A 20,254-nucleotide genomic window follows, 5' to 3' on the forward strand; every position below is an offset into this window, starting at 1 on the left:
CATTAACTTAACAAAATGGGGTGAGCATATTTCATATGTTTTTTCTGGTTTTTAAGAATGGGTATAAGATACTCCTCAAATGTTCCTTAAAAGTTTAAGAGAGATCACCTGTAAACACACTGGGGCCAAGGATATTGGGGAGGGACAGCATTTCACTAACTTTTTTGATTTCTTTAAAATTTACTTGAGTCTCCAAGGTCCCTGCTTTTTCTTTCTCCAGATTTGGAACTTTATAGTTTTCTAAGAATTTATTTCCTTAGTCTACTCTTCAAATTTCCTAACTTGAATTTTTCTTACTATTTTTATTAATTTTAAACTATCCTTTATTTCTCTAGCGATTTCTCAATTTTAATTTTTGTGTTTTCTTATTGGCATCTTCCTGTTTCTATCTTGTTAAACTTTTACAACTCGATTTTGATTTTATTAAGCCTGACTTTCTTCTTGAAAAAGTTTCTTCATAAATATATTTGAGGCTATGTATTTCTTTCACAGTACTGTTAGCTTAAAATGTGACATTAGATGCTTAAATTAGTTAATTATGAGTATTAAATTTTACTTTATGTTTTACTATTGTAACAAAAGATTATTTAATACTACACTTATCTTCCAAACACAGGGGATTTGAAAAGCTTCTCCTCAATCAATTTCTACTTTTAGTGTGCTGTAATCTACATATTTATACTTGGAATTCATGGAGAAATTTTTTATGTCCTAAATACAAGGTCAATTTTTGTAAAAGTCCCTTGAATGTTTAAAACATGTTTAATCCCTCTTTGTTGAAGAGTCTAAATATATCCAATACCTAATTTCTAAATATTATTAAATGCATAAATTGCCTTTCTAAATTCTATGAAAATGTCTAACTACAAGTTTCATGTATCTATCTATTGTTGATTTAACCTTTTCTATTTATATCTACTTCACTGAAGTTGTGCGGATTATTTATTTCTTACTATTCCAAGGTATACCGTTACATAGATTAACAATATTTATGCAAATCATTACAATGTTCTCATATACTTAACAAAATAGTCTTCTTTTTCTCTTGGAGTTTGTGTGTGTGTTTGTGTAATTTTTAATTTCAATATGCATTTAAACTAAGAATGTTTTTCTTCACAGCCAAAATAACAAGTCACATTTAAAATTAATAACTATAAAATTAATAACTAAATAATAATCTCATATTATACCTACCTAATTATTCATTCATACCATAATCAAAGTTTTCTCTGTTGCCTTAAAATTAATTTACACTGGTTTGTCTAAATCAATACCCAAGCTAGTACCCTATATTGCATCTGGTTTTTATGTCCCTTGAATTTCTCCATATCCTTTAGTGACCATGGTATCTATGACATGAGACCTATTGTTCTGTACCATGTTCCACCTTTGGATTTGTCTGATTGCTTCATCATGGTGTCATTTAGCTTGTTCCTCCATTCTTTGTACGATGATCCTTCATTTTGGCAATCATCTTTGGCCAATGGGCATACTTGCAATCTGGTTCTGGCATCCATTTAACATTAAGCCTTTACTCACTGAAAGTTTCATTTCACACTGGCACAAGATGTCCTAACCTTGCTTCCTTTACCAGAATGTTTCTCCAGGGAAGTCTGATTCTTTGAGTGGCAATTATTCATGAAGATATTATAATTATTGTTTCCTTAAATTTCATTTTGTCTGTTTTCAAAATTACTGCCTCAGCTGTCACTTAGTACATATTTTCCTTGTATATATTCTATCCTTTTATTTTCAAATTTTCTGTTCAGCTCATTTAGAATAGTAAATATAAATATGAAACAATATGGAAAAAAGAGTACTATTAAAACAGTATTAAAATAAATACAAATGTGTTAAAAGACAAAGACTCTCAGAGGAAAAAACTTTCAGAACTCCAAGAATGAAATAAATATTTTCTAGAACAAGCACATTATTCAAGAGAATATGACCCTGATCAATTATTCAAGAGAATATGACCCTGATCATCTCTGTCTGTCTTCAGTGCCTCCAAAGATGGAAGTTTTCATTTTGCAGTCACTGTTAATAAAAACCCAGGAGCCAAACTGTGTCTTAAGCTTTTAATATACTGATTTCATTTTATTTTTATCACACCACTGAATGATAACAACTATTACGATTTACTCCATCTTACTGATGAAGATTTTGAGACCCAAACAAGTTAAGAAAATAGTTATATAGTATAAACCTCTTCAATTGTCATTTAATCTATGTTAGAGCCTCTGTTTTAACCACTGTGCCCTCATTCTGTTTCTGATCTCACCAGATGCAGCATCCTTGTCTGGGCAGAACTATAGCACAGTGGCTGAATTCATCCTCATTGGGTTCTCCAACTTCCCTCAGCGGCTCCTGCCCACCTTCTTCCTACTGTACCTGCTGATGTACCTGTTTACGCTGCTGGGGAACCTGCTCATCATGGTCACCACCTGGAGGGAGCACAGCCTCCACAAACCAATGTACCTCTTCCTGTGTGCCTTCTCCATCTCCGAGATTCTGTTCACTGTTGCCATCACCCCTCGAATGCTGATCGACATGCTCTCCAACCACCACTCCATTACCTTTGTGGCTTGTGCCAGCCAGATATTCTTCTCCTTCACGTTTGGCTTCACCCACTCCTTCCTGCTCATGATCATGGGCTATGACCGCTATGTGGCCATCTGCCACCCCCTGCACTACAACATGCTCATGAGCCCCCGTGACTGTGCCCGTCTTGTGTCCTGGTGCTGGGCTGGTGGCTCAGTCATGGGCATGATGGTGACATTGATAGTTTTTCATCTCACATTCTGTAGGTCTAATGAGATTCACCATTTTGCCTGTCATGTGTTTGCCCTCTTGAAATTGGCATGTGGGAAGGAAACAGCCCCTGTCACCATGGTTGTGATCATGGTTTGTGTCACAGCCCTTCTGGGGTGCTTATTCTTCATCATCCTCTCCTATGTCTTCATCGTGGCTGCCATCTTGAGGTTCCCCTCTGCTGAGGGCTGGCACAAGACCTTCTCCACCTGTGTATCCCACCTCACCATAGTGGTGGTGCACTATAGTTTTGCCTCCATCATCTACCTCAAGCCCAAGGGACCCCATTCTATGGACAGTAACACACTGATGGCCACCACCTATACAGTCTTTACCCCCTTTCTTAGCCCGATCATTTTCAGCCTCAGGAATAAGGAGCTGAAGAGCGCCATAAAGAGAAGTTTCTGCAGAAAATTCTTTCCCCTAAGCTGCTGATGGCCAGTTTCGTGGAAAAGAAATACAATAAAGGGGCTGGGATAATAATATATGTCCTCATAGAACTGTGGTAGGGCTTCAGTTGTGTTAAAATATCTACACTCTATGCTAGCTCTTCGTTTTTCCTCAATTTGCCACCCTTTTGTCACCATGATCTCTCATTTATGACCCAGTGTGATGAACTCCATCCCATCATCTATTCCTTAAAATGTATTATATCTATGGGCATGTTGGGAGCATCCCGTGAATGAGCATTGGTCCTGATGCCCATGGTTCTTTCTGAGTGGGCAAGCAAGAAAAGACTTTATTTTCCTCTCTTCCCACCAATATAAGATAAAAAAGAATAACAAAATAATAATAAAAACAAGCAAGCATTGAAAATTTTCTATATATCAAGCACTGTGCCTAGTGTTTATAATTATCTTTTTAGTTATAGCAAGTGTAAAAAAAAGAATAAACTATTTGTCTCCAAGGAAATGGTTTACTAATTACAGGGCTATTTGTGCATGAGATATGAGAAAGAAAAAATAGAAGGAAAAATGAAGGAGTGAGGAAAAGTAAGAGAGAAACAAAGAGAGTGATTTAGAGGAGAGAGAGAGAGAGAGAGAGAGAGAGAGAGAGAGAGAAGGGAAGGAGAAAGGGAAGAGGGGTCAATGTTTAGGTAAGCACATAGACATGTTAAAGTGTGTTATTATCTCACATCTTACAGAAATCTTCTTCCCTTTTCCCCACACATAACCTTCAGTGAAATATAACTTTCTCATTACTATGCTAAGGTTGTATCTTTTGGGGGAGTGTGTTGAAAGGCAGAGTGCTATCTCAAGATGGCACAAAGAGAGGTCAGAGGCTACCTATGGGTATCTTCATTATGCCGATGGGTCACATAACATGTGAATAAATAGAGTCCCATGGACCTTTATGTCTGTCTGACTCCCACTCTGGTGTTTGGGAATATAGGACTGAGGATCCAGGAAGAGGGTCCTTGTGGAATGTCTTCTTTATTCTGCTCTGCAGTAGTTATTTCCACTATTTTATCTTCCAGGTCACTTATCCATTCTTCTGCCTCAGTTATTCTGCTCTTGATTCCTTCTAGAGAATTTTTAATTTCATTCATTGTGTTGTTCATTTTTTGTTTGCTCTTTAGTTCTTCTAGGTCCTTGTTAAATGTTTCTTGTGTTTTCTCCATTCTATTTCCAAGATTTTGAATTATCTTTACTATCATTTTTCTGAATTCTTTTTCAGGTAGACTGCCAGTTCCTCTTCATTTTTTTGGTATGGTGGGTTTTTACCTTGCTCCTTCATCTGCTATGTGTTTCTCTGTCTTCTCATTTTGCTTAACTTACGTATTTGGGGTCTCCTTTTCACAGGGTGCAGGTTTGTAGTTCCCATTGTTTTTGGTGTCTGCCCCCAGTGGCTAAGGTTGATTCAGTGGCTTGTGTAGGCTTCCTGGTGGAGGGGACTAGTCCCTGTGTTCTGGTGGATGAGGCTGGATCTTGCCTTTCTGGTGGGCAGGTCCGCATCTGGTGGTGTGTTTTGGGGTGTTTGTGACCTTATTATGATTTTAGGCAGCCTCTGTGCTAATGGGTGGGTTTGTGTTCCTGTCTTGCTAGTTGTTTGGTATGGGGTGTCCAGTACTGTAGCTTGCTGGTCATTGAGTGGAGCTGGGTCTTGGCATTGAGATGGAGATCTCTGGGAGATTTTCTCCTTTTGATATTACATGGAGCTGGGAGGTCTCTGGTGGACCAATGTCCTGAACTCGGCTCTCCCATCTCAGATGCACAGCCCTGACGGCCGGCTGGAGCACCAAGAGCCTGTCATCCACATGACTCAGAATTAAAGGGAGAAAAAGAGAAAGAAAAATAAAATAAAATAAAATAGAATAAAGTTATTAAAATAAAATATAATTATTAATTTTTTTAATTTAAAAAGTAATGAAAGAAAGAAAAGAAGAAACAGAAGGAAAGAAAGAAAGAAGAGAGCAACCAAACCAAGAAACAAATCCACCAATGATAGCAAGCGCTAAAAACTATACTAACAACAAACACAAAAACAAACAAACAAAAAAAGGAAAGACAGAACCCTAGGACAAGTGGTAAAAGAAAGCTATACAGACAAAATCACACACAGAAGCATACACATACACACTCACAAAAAGAGAAAAGGGGAGAATATATATATATCATTGCTCCCAAAGTCCACCTCCTCAATTTGGGATGATTCGTTGTCTATTCAGGTATTCCACTGATGCAGGGTACATCAAGTTGATTGTGGAGATTTAATCCAGACCTCCTTGAACATGCCTCACAGTGCACCTTCAAGAGAATTCCTCTGTGGTGGAATTGCTGGGTTGGGAGGGGGACTTTGTCATCATCTCAGAATTCCTGTCCACAGCTTGGGGAAAGCCTCAGTGAAGATGCCCAAAAAGGGGTCAATGAATCAACAAGGAAGTGAGACAGGGAGTGTAGACTTCCTGGGCAGAGGAGGAGAGAAACAGGGCAGCAGGCAGAGGGACCCAGAGAGAAGGTTCCTCCCTCTCCAGGTCCAGAGAACACAAGTCATTAGAGGACAGAGGATTGAGCAGCCACTGTGTGCTGAGCTATAGGAGATGGAAGGATTTGAGATGGGTCTTGAAAGCTGGAGCAAAGTCCTGAAGGAAGAACATTTGAGGCAGAGGAAAGAGCAAGTGCAAAGGTCCTGGGGAAGAATAAATCTTGGTCAAAGAGACCTGTGTGGCTGGGAGACAATGATATAAATGGAGATGAGGGAGGTGAGCAGGACCTAGACTTTGCAGAATTCGGATGTTTTTTTCACTTTTTTTTTTTTTTTAAGATTCCATATACATTTGATACCATGCAGTATTTATCTTTCCCTGTTTGGCTTATTTCACTTAGCATAAGGCCCTCAAGGTATATCCATGTTGTCGCAAATGGCAGGATTTCCTTCTTTCTCATGGTTGAATAATGTTCATATATATATTATATGAATATTATATACAACCACATCTTCTTTATCTATTCTTCCATTGTTTCCATATCTCAACTATTGTAAACAATGCTGCAATGGACATGAGGATGCAAGTATCTCTTCAATGTCCCATTTTTATTTCCTTTGGATATAAGGAAATAAAAGAAGTGGAATTGCCAGATCATATGGTAGTTCTATTTTTAATATTTGAGGAAACTCCATTTGTTTTCCATAGCACTTGCACCAGGATTTGGAATTTTACTCCAAATATTACTGGGAGGAAAGTACTATGTAAAGGACGAGATCTAATTTACTTTTGTAAAACCTCCTCCTACCTGATTAATGGAAATATTATCATAGGGGCCCGAAGTAGAAATCAGAGCTATATGAATATCTGGGGAAAAGAGTGTTCTAAGCAGAGGGAACAGCAAATGCAAAGGCTCTGAGGCAGGAGCATCTCTGGATTATTCAAGGACCATCAAAGAAACCAGAATGAGCACAGGAGATGAGATCAGAAATGAGAAGGGAGGGACAGATTTGAAGGTGATCGTCACTAGGTCTCTTGCAGCTTTAAAAAAATAACGCTTTTCTTTTAATGTCAATAGCATTGTACAAGGTGCTGAGTCCTCTCTTAGTTTCTACTAAACTAACAGAATTAAAATTAAAAGCAAAGTCCTAGCTCTCATAACCCTGTCTGAGATTTTTATATATTCAATACCTCTCTGTGTGATTAAGTCCTAGGAATGGTTTAATTGTCCTATTTATTTGATCAGCTTAACTTTATTAATATTTGTTCCACAGAGCTGCATGGATATACTTCGATCAACTTCTAGGATTCAATAAGTTTATCTTGTCCTCAAACAACAAATTCATTTTCATAAGAGTTAGTAGAGGATCCCCTAAGAGTTTCCATCCCACACCTGGGATTGATATTTATTTTGTTGGTTTTCAAATGGCATATCATTTCTATAATTATCTTACATTTCTCTTTCGTCATTTTCTTTATTTGCAAGTGCTCAATACTTTTTTTTCTGGAAAGTATAAATTTGTTTTCTTTTTTGAATTTAATTTTTTATTTTATATTAGAGTATAGTTGATTTACAATGTTTTGTTAATTTCAGGTGTGCAGCAAAGTGATTCAGTTATACATACATCCATTCTTTTCCAGATTCTTTTCCCATGTACGTTATTACAGAGTATTTAGTAGATTTCCCTGTGCTATACAGTAGGTCCTTGTTGATTATCTATTTTTTAAATTAATTTATTTTGGCTGTGCTGGGTCTTCATTGCGGTGCATGGGCTCTAGAGTGCACAGGCTCAGTAGCTGCATCGTGTGGGCTTAGATGGGTATGTGGGATCTTTGTTCGCTGATCGAACCTGGAGCCCCTGCATTGGGAGCTCGGAGTCTTAACCACTGGACAACCAGGGAAGTCCCGATTATCTATTTTATATACAGTAGCGTGTATATGTTGACCCCAATTTCCTAATTTATCCCTCCCCCTCCCCTTTGGTAACAATACTTTTTGTTGGGTTTTTTTTTTTTTTTTTTTTTTGCGGTACGTGGGCCTCTCACTGATGTGGCCTCTCCCGCTGAGGAGCACAGGCTCCGGACGCGCAGGCCCAGAGGCCATGGCTCACGGGCCCAGCCGCTCCGCGGCATGTGGGATCCTCCCGGACTGGGGCACGAACCCGCGTCCCCTGCATTGGCAGGCGGACCCTCAACCACTGCACCACGAGGGAAGCCCAACAATACTTTTTATATATCAAATTATTGTCAGCTTTAACAACTGAAACATTCCTTTCTTGTAAGACTGAATGAAGTGTTGATATCCCTGTTAGAACTGCATTTATTAAATCCAAATCCTCAAAAAAAAAGCACACACATAATTATTTTCTAATGTTAACTCCTTTCTCGTAATTTTTATTGAGAAGAATTTACAAGACTTGACATGATTTTCAGGCTGCTCTTACAGCTCCAGCCCCTCAGGTTGTCCATTTGGATCCAAATACTCTTCTTGTTTTCACTATTTCAATCCCCAGCTTTTTAGATATGTTGGTTTATTCTCTCTGTGTTTATTGGATGCATAGTGGCATACAGAAATTTTTACAGAAAATGTTTAAAGTGTTTCATTTGAATTATATCTTTTTTGAATCACCCAGAGATAACTGAACAAAGGGACTTAAATGAAACCAAATTAAAATATCCAGGAAGTTTTGTAACTTTTGCCTGAAACCCCAAATTTATATTATATCTGTATAAAAGCCAAGAAGGTCTTCATGTGACTACTTTTCATTGAGAAGACATTTCTAAAACACCATCCGATCATCTCAGACATCATTTGACCACGTTTCAGAGTCAGTAAATGTAATTCTGTTTTTTACTTTTTTCCAATTTTATTTCAAATGTTCTGAAATAAATCACAACCTCATGTGATCAACAAACGTAAACTACCTTCAAAGTCTTGAATTTCACTTTATAAATAAATTGCAGGGAAAAAAAAGTTAATGACACTGATGAAACTTCACTGGTAATGGCTGAAATTTTACTAACCTGATGTAGTTTTCCAAAAAGGTATTTTCTCTTTCCAGTAAATGGGTTTTACCATAAGCAGGTGCATGTGTCAGAATGGCAATGTCATGCCTACATCAAAATTGCATTTTTTGAAATTCTGTTAATTATTTCATATCTGAAAAGTCTCAATTACTTTTAACCATACACTAGAGTGTATTAAAAGTCCTGTATTACTTTCTAAATGCTTTCTGTCTGCTTTACCAACATATAATACTTTGACATAAATTTTTCCCAGAATTTCTGTTGTTCAAACGCTTTTTAGTGTCTCACTGAATAATGATGTTCTTTTCTTTTTTCCTCATTGACCATTACAAATTTTCTTTATTTGAGCCCAAAATGAACAAAACATGATTGCTATTCAGATGAAATATTTAAGTATGAGCACTTCCAACTTTAATGAACGGTTTTGAATAGCACTTGGACCCAATATTTATATCACCTGTTACCGTAAACTACCCATATTTTTATTTTAAAAAATTGTTTTTCATTCCAAAATTATAAATTAAGTGTTACATTTTACAGTGAGTCTTACACAGTAGCAAAACGGTTCCACGTTGCTCAACTTCTGCAAGTATCAGATGTTCCAGGACTGCTATTCACCGTGAATATCATTTCTTTTCTATTCTTCCAAAAATACAGCAATATTTAAAGGGAACATTATCCAAGCTTTGTTGCCTTTTCATTCTGGATGTTTTCTTTTCATGTTTATTGTAAACTTTTGATTTTATAATTATGAGAACATTGCACACTGAAAATTTAGACAAAAACTACAATGCACAAACAATAAAAACCAAAGTAAATCTTAACTATTTAAAACCAGGACCAACCTCAAAATTTGAGGGTAATGATAAACTGGTATTTCTCCTATAGCACAGATAATTTTATAAGCACACAACCACACTGCTCACAGTGACAGTAGCCAAACTGGCAAAAAGTTTTGCAAATGTTTCTCAGATGTTGCCCATGTATCAAAGCTCATTACAACATTCAACAATGGTAAACTTGAAAGTGCGTTTATATTATAATTTGTATTGCTAATTAATTTTATTATTCTTTGGATGTTCTTTAAGGGTATATTCCAGCCTCTGCCAAATCTTTCTAGATTTTAGCAATGGGACTAGTGTACTGGTGCATACTGACTCTATACTAGCCTTGGATTAACAATAGGAGGTCATGGTTGCTCTTGACATGCAAGGACAGGCAATGTTTTTGAGGAGTATGAGATCTAATGGAGCAGAGAAAGGGGAGTTGTAGCAGGAGGGGTATTTGGGACAAAGAAGGGATTCCTTCAAAAATAGAAGATTTTTTGGAATCCTTGAATTTTAGTTTGAAATCGCCCCAAAGCATGTTCTGAGTCAAGAACTTGAGCGCAAATAGCTTATTTGGGAAATAATCCCAGGAGACCCAATGAGTGTTTGGAGAAAGGAGGTGTGGATAAGTAGGTTACCACTCTTGGCAACTGAGGGGTCATCTTTCTAGGGATCCTTGAGAGAACACACCCCAGAACTGCTTTACTCAGAAGTGATGAAGCTGGGGCGTTCACCCAACAAGGCCTGTCCCTCACTGGCCAAAAGTCACTCTTGGGGTGCCAACCCCCAACACTTCCATGTTACCCTGTGTGCAGGGTGAGCCTACTCTGGTGACCAGATGAAGCCTTGGGGCATAGAGATACACGTGATGGAAGTGAGAAATGGTCAGTGTGCTTGGGAGCTGTCCACCAAGCTCCAGGTGACATCTTGCAGGTGGGCTGTGGGGAATGAATGGTGTGTTCACTGATGGAAATGATGCAGCAAATGGTGGGGGAGGGTCCTGTTGTAGGAGAGAGTAGGAAGAACTGATGAATGGCTGAACTAACAAGAGGGGATGAGATCCAGGGTGCAAAGGAGAGGCTGGCCTTGGCCAGGACCCTGGACAGCTCCTCCGTGTCATTTCTGATTGATTCAGGATGGCCGTTGAAGGGGCAAATCTCACCCTGGTCTCTGAGTTCCTGTTCCTGGGCTTCTCAGAGGACCCCAAGCAACAGCAGCTGCTGTTCATACTCTTCCTTAGCATGTACCTGGTTACAGGACTGGGGAACCTACTCATTATCTTGGCCATCACCATCGACGTCCAGCTCCCATGTACTTCTACCTGGCCAACCTGGACTTTTTGGACATTTGCTACACCTCCACCATCATCTGCAAGATGTTGGCCAATCACGTGTCAGGACACAAAGGAATTCCTTATGCTGGCTGCCTGACCCAGATGTTCTTCTTCATGTGGTTTGCCGGCATAGGCAGCTTCCTGCTGACCGCCATGGTCTATGACCGCCATGTGGCCATCTGTCACCCTCTGCACTATGCCACGTTTGTGATACCACAGCTCTGTAGCCTCCTGGTGGCAGCATCCTGGACTGCAACCTTTGGGAATGCCTTGACCTACACGATATACGAACCTGCCTCTCATTCTGCATCCACAACCAGATCCCCCATTTCTTCTGTGACCTCAGCCGTCTGCTGAAGCTCCCATGCTCTGACACCTTTCTCAACAATGCAATGGTGTACACCATGGGCGCCCTGCCCATCATCACCCCCTTTGTGGGCATCTTGGTATCCTACACGCACATCTTTGCTGCTTCGTTGAGGATCCCGTCCACCAGAAGCAAGCGGAAGGCCTTCTCCACCTGTGACTCTCACCTCTCTGTGGTGTCCCTGTTCTACAACACACTCATCAGGGTTTATTTCAGCCCCATGTCCTCCCGCACGGCCCAGAAGGACACAACCGCTGCAGTAATATACACCGTGGTCACTCCCATGCTGAACCCCTTCATCTACAGTCTACGCAACAACGACATGAAGGGCGCCTTGGGGGCCCTCATCAGCAGAAGGCCAGTTTTTATTCGGTGACCACAGCATTGGAATGTCTGTCCAAATACAGCGCCCATCTGTTCTGAACTTCAGGGCACAGTCCCAGTCTTAGATAGTTCCTTCATATCACTCTTGGTTCATTTGTTTATTACCTCATCCTTCCGACAGATATTTATTGAACATCTGTCACATTTTACTATTTACTGTTTACTATTTACAGTCTTTCAAGAGTCTGGCAGGGAACAAACAAAATCCCTGATCTTGTGGCACTTAAACTGCAGCCTAAAGAACACATAATGGTTAAAAGGAAGTACTCTGGGGCTTCCCTGGTGGGGCAGTGGTTGCGAGTCTGCCTGCCAATGCAGGGGACACGGGTTCGTGCCCCGGTCCGGGAGGATCCCACATGCCACGGAGCGGCTAGGCCCATGAGCCATGGCCGCTGAGCCTGTGCGTCCGGAGCCTGTGCTCCGCAACGGGAAAGGCCACAGCAGTGAGAGGCCCACATACCACACACACACACACACACACAAAAAGGAAGTACTCTGGAAACCAGAGAGACCAGGATTCAAGCCCCACATTGGGTTAAGGGTCAGGTTACGCTGCTATAAGAAAGAAACCCAAGGCAATAGCTCAGAAGTCATAAGATTTTGCAGACTGAACTCGGATTTTTTAGCAACATAGTTGCTTCAGAAACCTTAGTAGACATCTGGTCTAGTTGCTTCTAGCTAGTTCCATTGTTAGAACATTCAGTGTTCTTTTCTAGCCAGAGTTCTTGTGTCTATTTAATTTGCAGTATTTGCTTCATTGAACTATCTACATCTTTGTCATTCTCCATTAATGGTCATCTGAAACAATAGCCTTGGGCAGGATCCTTGTTTATCCTGTTTAGGGGGCGAGGAAGCTGTTGGCTCTTCCAAACTTGTGATGTTCCTCACTTTGAAAAGTGGCCAGTTCTTGTCTGTGAGGTTGAAGCTGGGAACTCTAGATTTTAAAAAAAAGAAGAAGAAAGAAATCAGCAAGCACAGGGGAAGAAAGTCCCTAATCTTGACGTGTCATGTACTTTTCACATTCCACACTGGGTAATACCTAGCTGCAAGAGAGGCTGGGAAATACAGCATAGGTGGTCAGCCATGTTGCTAGGCTGTGATTCTGTCATTACAGAAAAAGGAGAGAGTAGATTTTTGCGGAGAGCTGGCAGTCCACATTCCATCCCTCCAGCCGCCAAATACATGAAAGCATGCTTCTCCCCACCCATAGAATCCACTTATACCCTGCCCTGAAGAAGATAACCTAAAGTCCCATCCAGTGATGCTTTCAGCTCAGAGTCCAAAATCTCTGCCTGATACACAGTCTTCTTCAGCAGAACAGAATGTTTATCCCATGATCTAATAATTTTCTAACTAAAAGTTTATTTATCTGGCCCTCCCCTCACCCAAAGTACAATATGAGACCAGCTACTGGTCCATCATAATGATCAAATCCCACAGGGCAGAATTTATTTAAGATTTCCCTTCTTATGAAGTGGAATAAATTCTTCGGTTCTAGAGGGGAAACCTCTTTGTTATTCACTGCAGTCTCTGGTTTTGCCATCTGGGATATTCTTCCTTGTCCATTACCGTCTGTGGCCACTGTCAATGAAAAATTAATCAGTTGATCTAAGAAAGAAATGGAAAATTTTATTTGAGCCATATTTGAGGATTATAACCCAGGAAGAGTATCTCAGAAAGCTCTGAGAACTGTTCCACCTGTTAGAAGTCAAGGCACAGTTATATAAGTTTTTTTGAGACAGAAGGCTGTACATCAAAAGGTGTATTATTGACAGTTTACATAATCCAGATCTAAGTGACATTGTGGTGGGTCACGTGACCCCTGATAACCTCAAGAAGAAATGCTATCTTTAAAGGAGTTCTCTGGTTGATGCTAGGAGAATGTTGTTCTTTACGGCAGGTATTCTTGCCAATGGGGGAGGTTTGATGATGAATAATGTACATACACAATGCACAGTTCGGGGGAGAGACAAGGCCAAAAAGCAGAGGAGAATTTTTAAGGTTGAATTTTGCTTGTGTTGCCATAAAGTATGAATTTTATTTCACACCACATTTGAAGTAAACATAGAAGGAAATACCCTTCTTGGGAATTCTACAGGCATCATCGTCTGATTCCTCTAATGCAAATTAGGGAACCTGGATATTTTATTTATTTATTTATTTATTTATTTTTATTTTTAGCTGCTCTGGATCTTCATTGCTGCGCACGGGCTTTCTCTAGTTGCGTCGAGCGGGGGCTACTGTTCGTTGCGGTGCACAGGCTTCTCATTGCGGTGGCTTCTCTTGTTGTGGAGCACCGGCTGTAGGCACGTGGGCGTCAGTAGTTGCGGCATGCAGGCTCAGTAGTTGTGGCTCACGGGCTCTAGAGCTCAGCCTCAGTAGTTGTGGCGCACAGGCTTAGTTGCTCCGCGCCATGTGGGATCCTCCCGGACCAGGGCTCGAACCCGTGTCCCCTGCACTGGCAGGCGGATTCTTAGTCACTGCGCCACCAGGGAAGCTCGGGACCTGGGTATTGTTTTAAGGCTCAAACAGGCACAGACTGGGTGCATGGTTTCAAAATAATTCTCTGGAACACTTCACAGGCTATTTGTTCTCAGTCAGTAACCATACCCGAAGCTTTTTCCCAGCCAAAGTTTTTGCATTCCTTGATTTACCCCGGTCTCTTTGTCATGTGAATGGTGGCTACCTGAGGTCCTTTGAGACAAAGGTCTTGGGTGGGAAGGTGTGTCAGTCTCAGCTAGGAACACCTGGGGTCACCCACCTGGACATGTAACACTTGTAGGGACCCCCACAGACATTTCCGCAACCAACCAGAGCCAATGGTGTGGCTGGACTAGCCCTTGTGGTTCTTACGATTGCAAGACACCTCAGCAACAACCATTGGGGAACTTTGAAAAAAAGATTTCTTTCAGGTCCTGGAGGGTACAGGACACACCGAGGGCCGCACAGTGAGGTCACAGGTAGAGAGACAGCACAGACCTGGGGCTCTGCCTTTATTAGGGTCCAAGTGCCTGGGGTGCCTGGGGTGTTGCAGATTCACTCTTTATTGGCTAATTTAAAGCCTAATAACAAGAATTAGGGCACAAGAAGGGAGAAGTAGGGCCATGCAAGTGGTCAGTTATTTAGGTTACCCAGGGCTTTCTGAAAGGAGAGCCTCATGGGTAGGGCAGCCTAGTTCCTTATCTGGTTGTTTATCTAGTAGCTGTATCTTACAGGTGCCGATATGTTTATTCAAGATGGGTGAATTACTATTTGGCCATAAAAAAGAAAAAAAATCCTCCATTTGTGACAATATGGACCTTGAGAGCATTATGCTAAGTGAAATAAGTCAGACAGAGAAAGGACAAATATCGTTTGATGTCATTTATACAGTTATATGTGGTATCTAAAAAAACAACTAGATAGATACAGAGAACAGATTGGTGTTACCAGAGGCAGGGAGTGAGTGGTAGGGTAAATGGGTGAAAGTGGTCCAAAAGGACAAACTTCAGGTTATAAAATAATTAAGTCAGGAAGTGTAATGTACAGCATGATTTGTATAGTTAATAATACTGTACTGTGTATTTGAAAGTTGTTAAGAGAGATCTTGAAAGTTGTGAAGAGAGATCTTGAAAGTTCTCTTCACAAGAAAAAAAAATGTAACTATGTGTGGCGATGGTTGGGTTTTTTTGTTTGTTTTTATTAAAGTATAGTTGATTTACAATATTGTGTTAATTTCAGGTGTACAGCAAAGTGATTCAGTTATACACATATATGTATATATCTATATTCTTTTTTTTATTCCATTATAGCTTATGGTGATGGCTGTGCACTAGACTTATTGGGGTGATCATTTGGCAATATATACAAATATGGAATCGTTATGTTGTGTACCTGAGTGCTGCCTGGGATAAGTCATTTCACCCCTCTGAGTCCCCATTTTTTCACATGTAAAATAAAGGTAATAACGCCTAGTGCACAGGGATGTTAGGAGGATTAAATGAGATAATACAGTTCATGAATGACTGGCAAGCAAGATGATTGTAGATGTGAAATGAGGACTCTCCTGGCAGTCCAGAGGCTAAGACTCGGTGCTTCCACTGCCGGGGGTGCAGATTCCATCCCTGGTCAGGGACCTAAGATCCCATGTGCCGTGTGGCAGGGCCAAAACAATTAAAAATAATTTTTTAAAAGTGTGAAATGGATAAACACATTTTACTTAAATGTGTAGAAAACACAATTGGTACCTCGAGCCTGCACTATGATGAGACCAAAGAAGTTATTTGAGTTTTTTTTTAATCGTCAGCTGGTAATAACAACATAAGGGTAACAATATGAAGAAATGTTTTAGAACCACACTCCCAACACAGAACACCTAAAAAAAAACAAACTGTGTTGCCTTCTCAACAGTTTCTCACTTCACTGATCATTTCTAGCTGGAGACACTTTTTTTTTAAGTTTTAAAAGTCATGTTTATTGACGTAGAATTTACATTCAGTAAAACTCACTCTGAAGCCTGACAAATGCCATCACCACCATAACCAAAGAGTAGAGCAGTTCTTCAGCCCTGTTGACTTAAAAAATATTCACAACCTAAAAGTTGCAAGTCATGTTTTATTCGGCAGGAATTTTTAGGACTTCAAGCCCGGGAAGCAGCATCTCAACTAACCCTGAGAGAACTGCTCTGGGGAGCCAGGGGGAAGCCAGGTTATACAGGCGTTTTGCAACAAAGGGCAGATAGTCTGAACGACGAAAGATTATTGTTAATTAAAGAAAACCAGATATGTCAAGTTAAGGAATTTAGTGTTTTTCTACGTATGGGAGGATACAAGAGTCTGGGCTCACTGAAATCATTCCTTTGATATGCACCTCCGTTATCTGGGACCAGTATCGTGTGTCTTCACACCCTGAGTTTCCTCAGGGCTCACTGTGGGGAGGGGCTGCAGTCTGATGGCTGCTAGACAGCAGGTATTCTTTCCTTCCTTACTTCCCTCAGGGCTCACCGGCTCACATCGGAGGGCTGCAAGCACTGAAGACTGTGACATCCTTTGTTTACCGATATGGCGGGCAATATTCCATTTATCAGCCTTGACCCCCCACCCCAAAATCCTATGAATCAAACTCTTCTCTGGTTCTTAGGAATGCACTGATCTGTTTTCTGTTGAAGGGGTTAAATTTAATCAATAAAATGATCTACTATAGAAAAAATTGTAAGCACAAAGAAATAAGTTTTTAAAAGGATGCTTTGAAACATACAATCTTTAACATAGTCAAAAGAATGGAATTTAAATATAATCTTTGTAAATTAAAGCAGTTGACAATTCTGTTAAGATAGTTGTAGAATAAATAACTAGTCTAGTTACTGTGTCAAGTTTCAGGCTGGGGCCAGTTAGTAGAAAAACTATTTTATTGTATTTATTTAAAAAAAAACATTTTTTATTATTATTTGGCCCTGTCAGGTCTTAGTTGAGGCACTCGGGATCTTCCTTTGTGGTGCTCAGGCTCTTCATTGTGGCGCACGGGCTTCTCTAGTTGCAGAGCACAGGGTCTCTAGATGTGGTGCACGGGCTCTAGAATGCGCGGGCTCAGTAGTTGCGGCATGTGGGCTTAGTTGCCCTGAGGCACGTGGGATCTCAGTTCCCCAACCGGGAATAGAACCCCATCCCCTGCATTGGAAGGCGGATTCTTAACCACTGGACCACCAGGGAAGTCCCCTAGAAAAACTATTTTAACTAATGGAATTGAATTCTACAGAAATTCTCTCAGGGGCAGATATATGTTCTTAGATATTTGGCACCTTCTCAAAAGTTTACCCTGCTACCGCCATGAAAGGGACAAAGAAATCAAAAACCTTTATTCTATAAATATCAATCGTCACACGTTCAAATACACTTTAACTCCTTGAGAAGCTTCTTTCAAACACCCAAATTCTGTCTTTCAAGCACCAGCCCTGAAGTTTGTCAGCATCTTGAACTAGACTGAACCAAATCACGTGCCATGGCCGAAAAGTTCTAGTTGAAGATACTTTGTTTTGTTTTGTTTTAATTTTATTGAAGTATAGTTGATTTACAATGCTGTGTTCATTTCTTCTGTACAGCAAAGTGATTCAGTTATACATATATATTCTTCTTCATATTCTTTTCCATTATGGTTTATCACAGGATATTGACTATAGTTTCCTGTGCTATACAGCTTGCTGTTTATACATTCTGTATATAAGAGTTTGCATCTGCTAACTCCAAACTCCCATTCTAATAGACATTTCTCCAAAGAAGATATACAGATTGCCAACAAACACTTTAAAGAATGCTCAACATCACTAATCATTAGAGAAATGCAAATCAAAACTACAATGTGGGGCCAGAAGGGCCATCATCCAAAAAACTACAAACAATAAATGCTGGAGAGGGTGTGGAGAAAAAGGAACCCTCTTGCACTGTTGGTGGGAATGTAAATTGATACAACCACTATGGAGAACAGTATGGAGGTTCCTTAAAAAACTAAAAATAGAACTACCATATGACCCAGCAATCCCACTACTGGGCATATACCCTGAGAAAACCATAATTCAAAAAGAGTCATGTACCAAAATGTTCATTGCAGCTCTATTTACAATAGCCAGGACATGGAATCAACCTAAGTGTCCATGGACAGATGATGGATAAAGAAGATGTGGCACATATATACAATAGAATCTTACTCAGCCATAAAAAGAAATGATATTGAGTTTTTTGTAGTGAGGTGGATGGACCTAGAGTCTGTCATACAGAGTGAAGTAATTCAGAAAGAGGAAAACGAATACCGTATGCTCTCACATATATATGGAATTTTTTTAAATGGTTCTGAAGAACCTAGGGGCAGGACAGAAATAGAGATGCAGATGTAGAGAATGGACTTGAGGACATGGGGAGGGGGAAGGGTAAGCTGAGACGAAGTGAGAGAATGGCATGGACTTATATATACTACCAAATGTAAAATAGATAGCTAGTGGGAAGCAGCCGCATAGCACAGGGAAATCAGCTCAGTGCTTTGTGTCCATCTACAGGATTGGGATGGGGGGTGGGAGGCAGATGCAAGAGGGAGGGGATATGGGGATATATGTATACGTATAGCTGATTCACTTTGTTATAAAGCAGAAACTAATTGTAAAGCACACCATTGTAAAGCAATTATACTCTAATAAAGATGTTAAAAAAAAACCTCCCAAACTATCCCTCCCCCATCTTCTTCCCCCTTGGCAACCACCAGTCTGTTCTCTACATCTGTGAGTCTGTTTCTGATAAGTTCATTTGTGTCATATTTTAGATTCCACATATAAGTGATGTCATATGGTGTTTGTCTTTCTCTTTCTGACTTACTTCACTTAGTATGATCATCTCTACGTCCACCCTTGTTGCTGCAAATGGCATTATTTTATCCTCTTTTATGGCTGAGTAATATTCTAGTTGGAGACACTTTGGAGCAGAGTAATATTACCTCCTTTGAGCATGATCCGCCCCAGGTGTTTTCTTGACTTTGTTTTAGAATGAATCCCTCAGCATCACCTGATATAAGGTTTCTGTACTCATTAAAACCAATGATACAGCCCTCTATCTGCATACTCACTTGCTCATAAAGCTACAGTTGAGGGACTTCCCTGGTGGCACAGTTGTTAAGAATCCACCTGTCAATGCAGGCGACACGGGTTCAGGCCCTGGTCCGTGAAGATCCCACATGCCGCAGAGCAACTAAGCCTGTGCACCACAACTACAGAGCCCGCGCTCTAGAGCCCCCGACCCACAACTACTGAGCCCACATGCCACAGCTACTGAAGCCTGCGTGCCTAGAGCCCGTGCTCTGCAACAAGAGAAGCCACCACAAGGAGAAGCCCGCGCACCGCAACAAAGAGTAGCCCCGGCTTGCCGCAGCTAGAGAAACCCCATGCGCAGCAACGAAGACCCAACGCAGCTAAAAATAAATAAATAAAATAAACTTATACTAAAAAATAAATAAGTAAAATAAAGCCAGACTTGAATCCGAGATCTCTTTTGCAAGTATCTGAAAATGATGGGGTGCACTGTCACCTTCTGCACTTTTTGGTTCTGACCATGGTACCCCATGGTGGATGCTCACAATGACTAACCCACCTGAGAATTTTTTTTTTTTTTTTTTTTTTTTCGGTATGCAGGCCTCTCGCCGTTGTGGCCTCTCCCGTTGCAGAGCACAGGCTCCAGACGCGCAGGCTCAGCGGCCATGGCTCACAGGCCCAGCCACTCCGCGGCATGTGGGATCTTCCCGGACCGGGACACGAACCCATGTCCCCTGCATTGGCAGGCGGACTCTCAACCACTGTGCCACCAGGGAAGCCCCTGAGATTTTTTTAAATGATAGATTTAAAGAAAAAAAAATCAAGGAAATGATAGAAGCTTTGGTACACAGACATGGCCTTAGCAGCCGCTGTTGATGACCCCTCCCCATATTCCTTCAACACACCCATAGTTCACCTGCAGACAGTTCCCATTACATGCCAACGACTTCTGATACAGAGTGTTCTTGGCCCCGCGTGTGGCAGACCAGAAGCAGCAGGGTGTTAATGCCCAGGGTGGAGCCATCAATCTCTG

At 40.7% G+C, this 20,254-nt stretch overlaps 1 protein-coding gene and 2 pseudogenes across 1 annotated transcript; 2 read left to right on the forward strand and 1 right to left on the reverse strand.

Annotated features, from left to right (window-relative positions):
- The first annotated feature begins 2,301 nt into the window (after window positions 1-2,301).
- Window positions 2,302-3,246, forward strand: LOC132485582 (olfactory receptor 10H3-like). Its single transcript, XM_060092119.1, has one exon. It carries the CDS (start codon window positions 2,398-2,400, stop codon window positions 3,244-3,246), a length of 849 nt encoding a protein of 282 aa, XP_059948102.1. The 5' UTR covers window positions 2,302-2,397.
- Window positions 3,247-10,727: 7,481 nt separating this feature from the next.
- On the forward strand, window positions 10,728-11,667 carry LOC132485583 (olfactory receptor 1F1-like; annotated as a pseudogene).
- Window positions 11,668-19,095: 7,428 nt separating this feature from the next.
- LOC132485584 (small nuclear ribonucleoprotein E-like) lies at window positions 19,096-19,753 on the reverse strand (annotated as a pseudogene).
- Window positions 19,754-20,254: the final 501 nt, after the last annotated feature.

Source organism: Mesoplodon densirostris, chromosome 3 (assembly GCF_025265405.1).
Source record: "Mesoplodon densirostris isolate mMesDen1 chromosome 3, mMesDen1 primary haplotype, whole genome shotgun sequence".
Taxonomy (NCBI): Eukaryota; Metazoa; Chordata; class Mammalia; order Artiodactyla; family Ziphiidae; genus Mesoplodon; species Mesoplodon densirostris.

Bases quoted from the DNA above. Each gene is read 5' to 3' on its own strand.
- LOC132485582 (XM_060092119.1), top strand. From the start codon at position 2,398: ATGTACCTGTTTACGCTGCTGGGGAACCTGCTCATCATGGTCACCACC.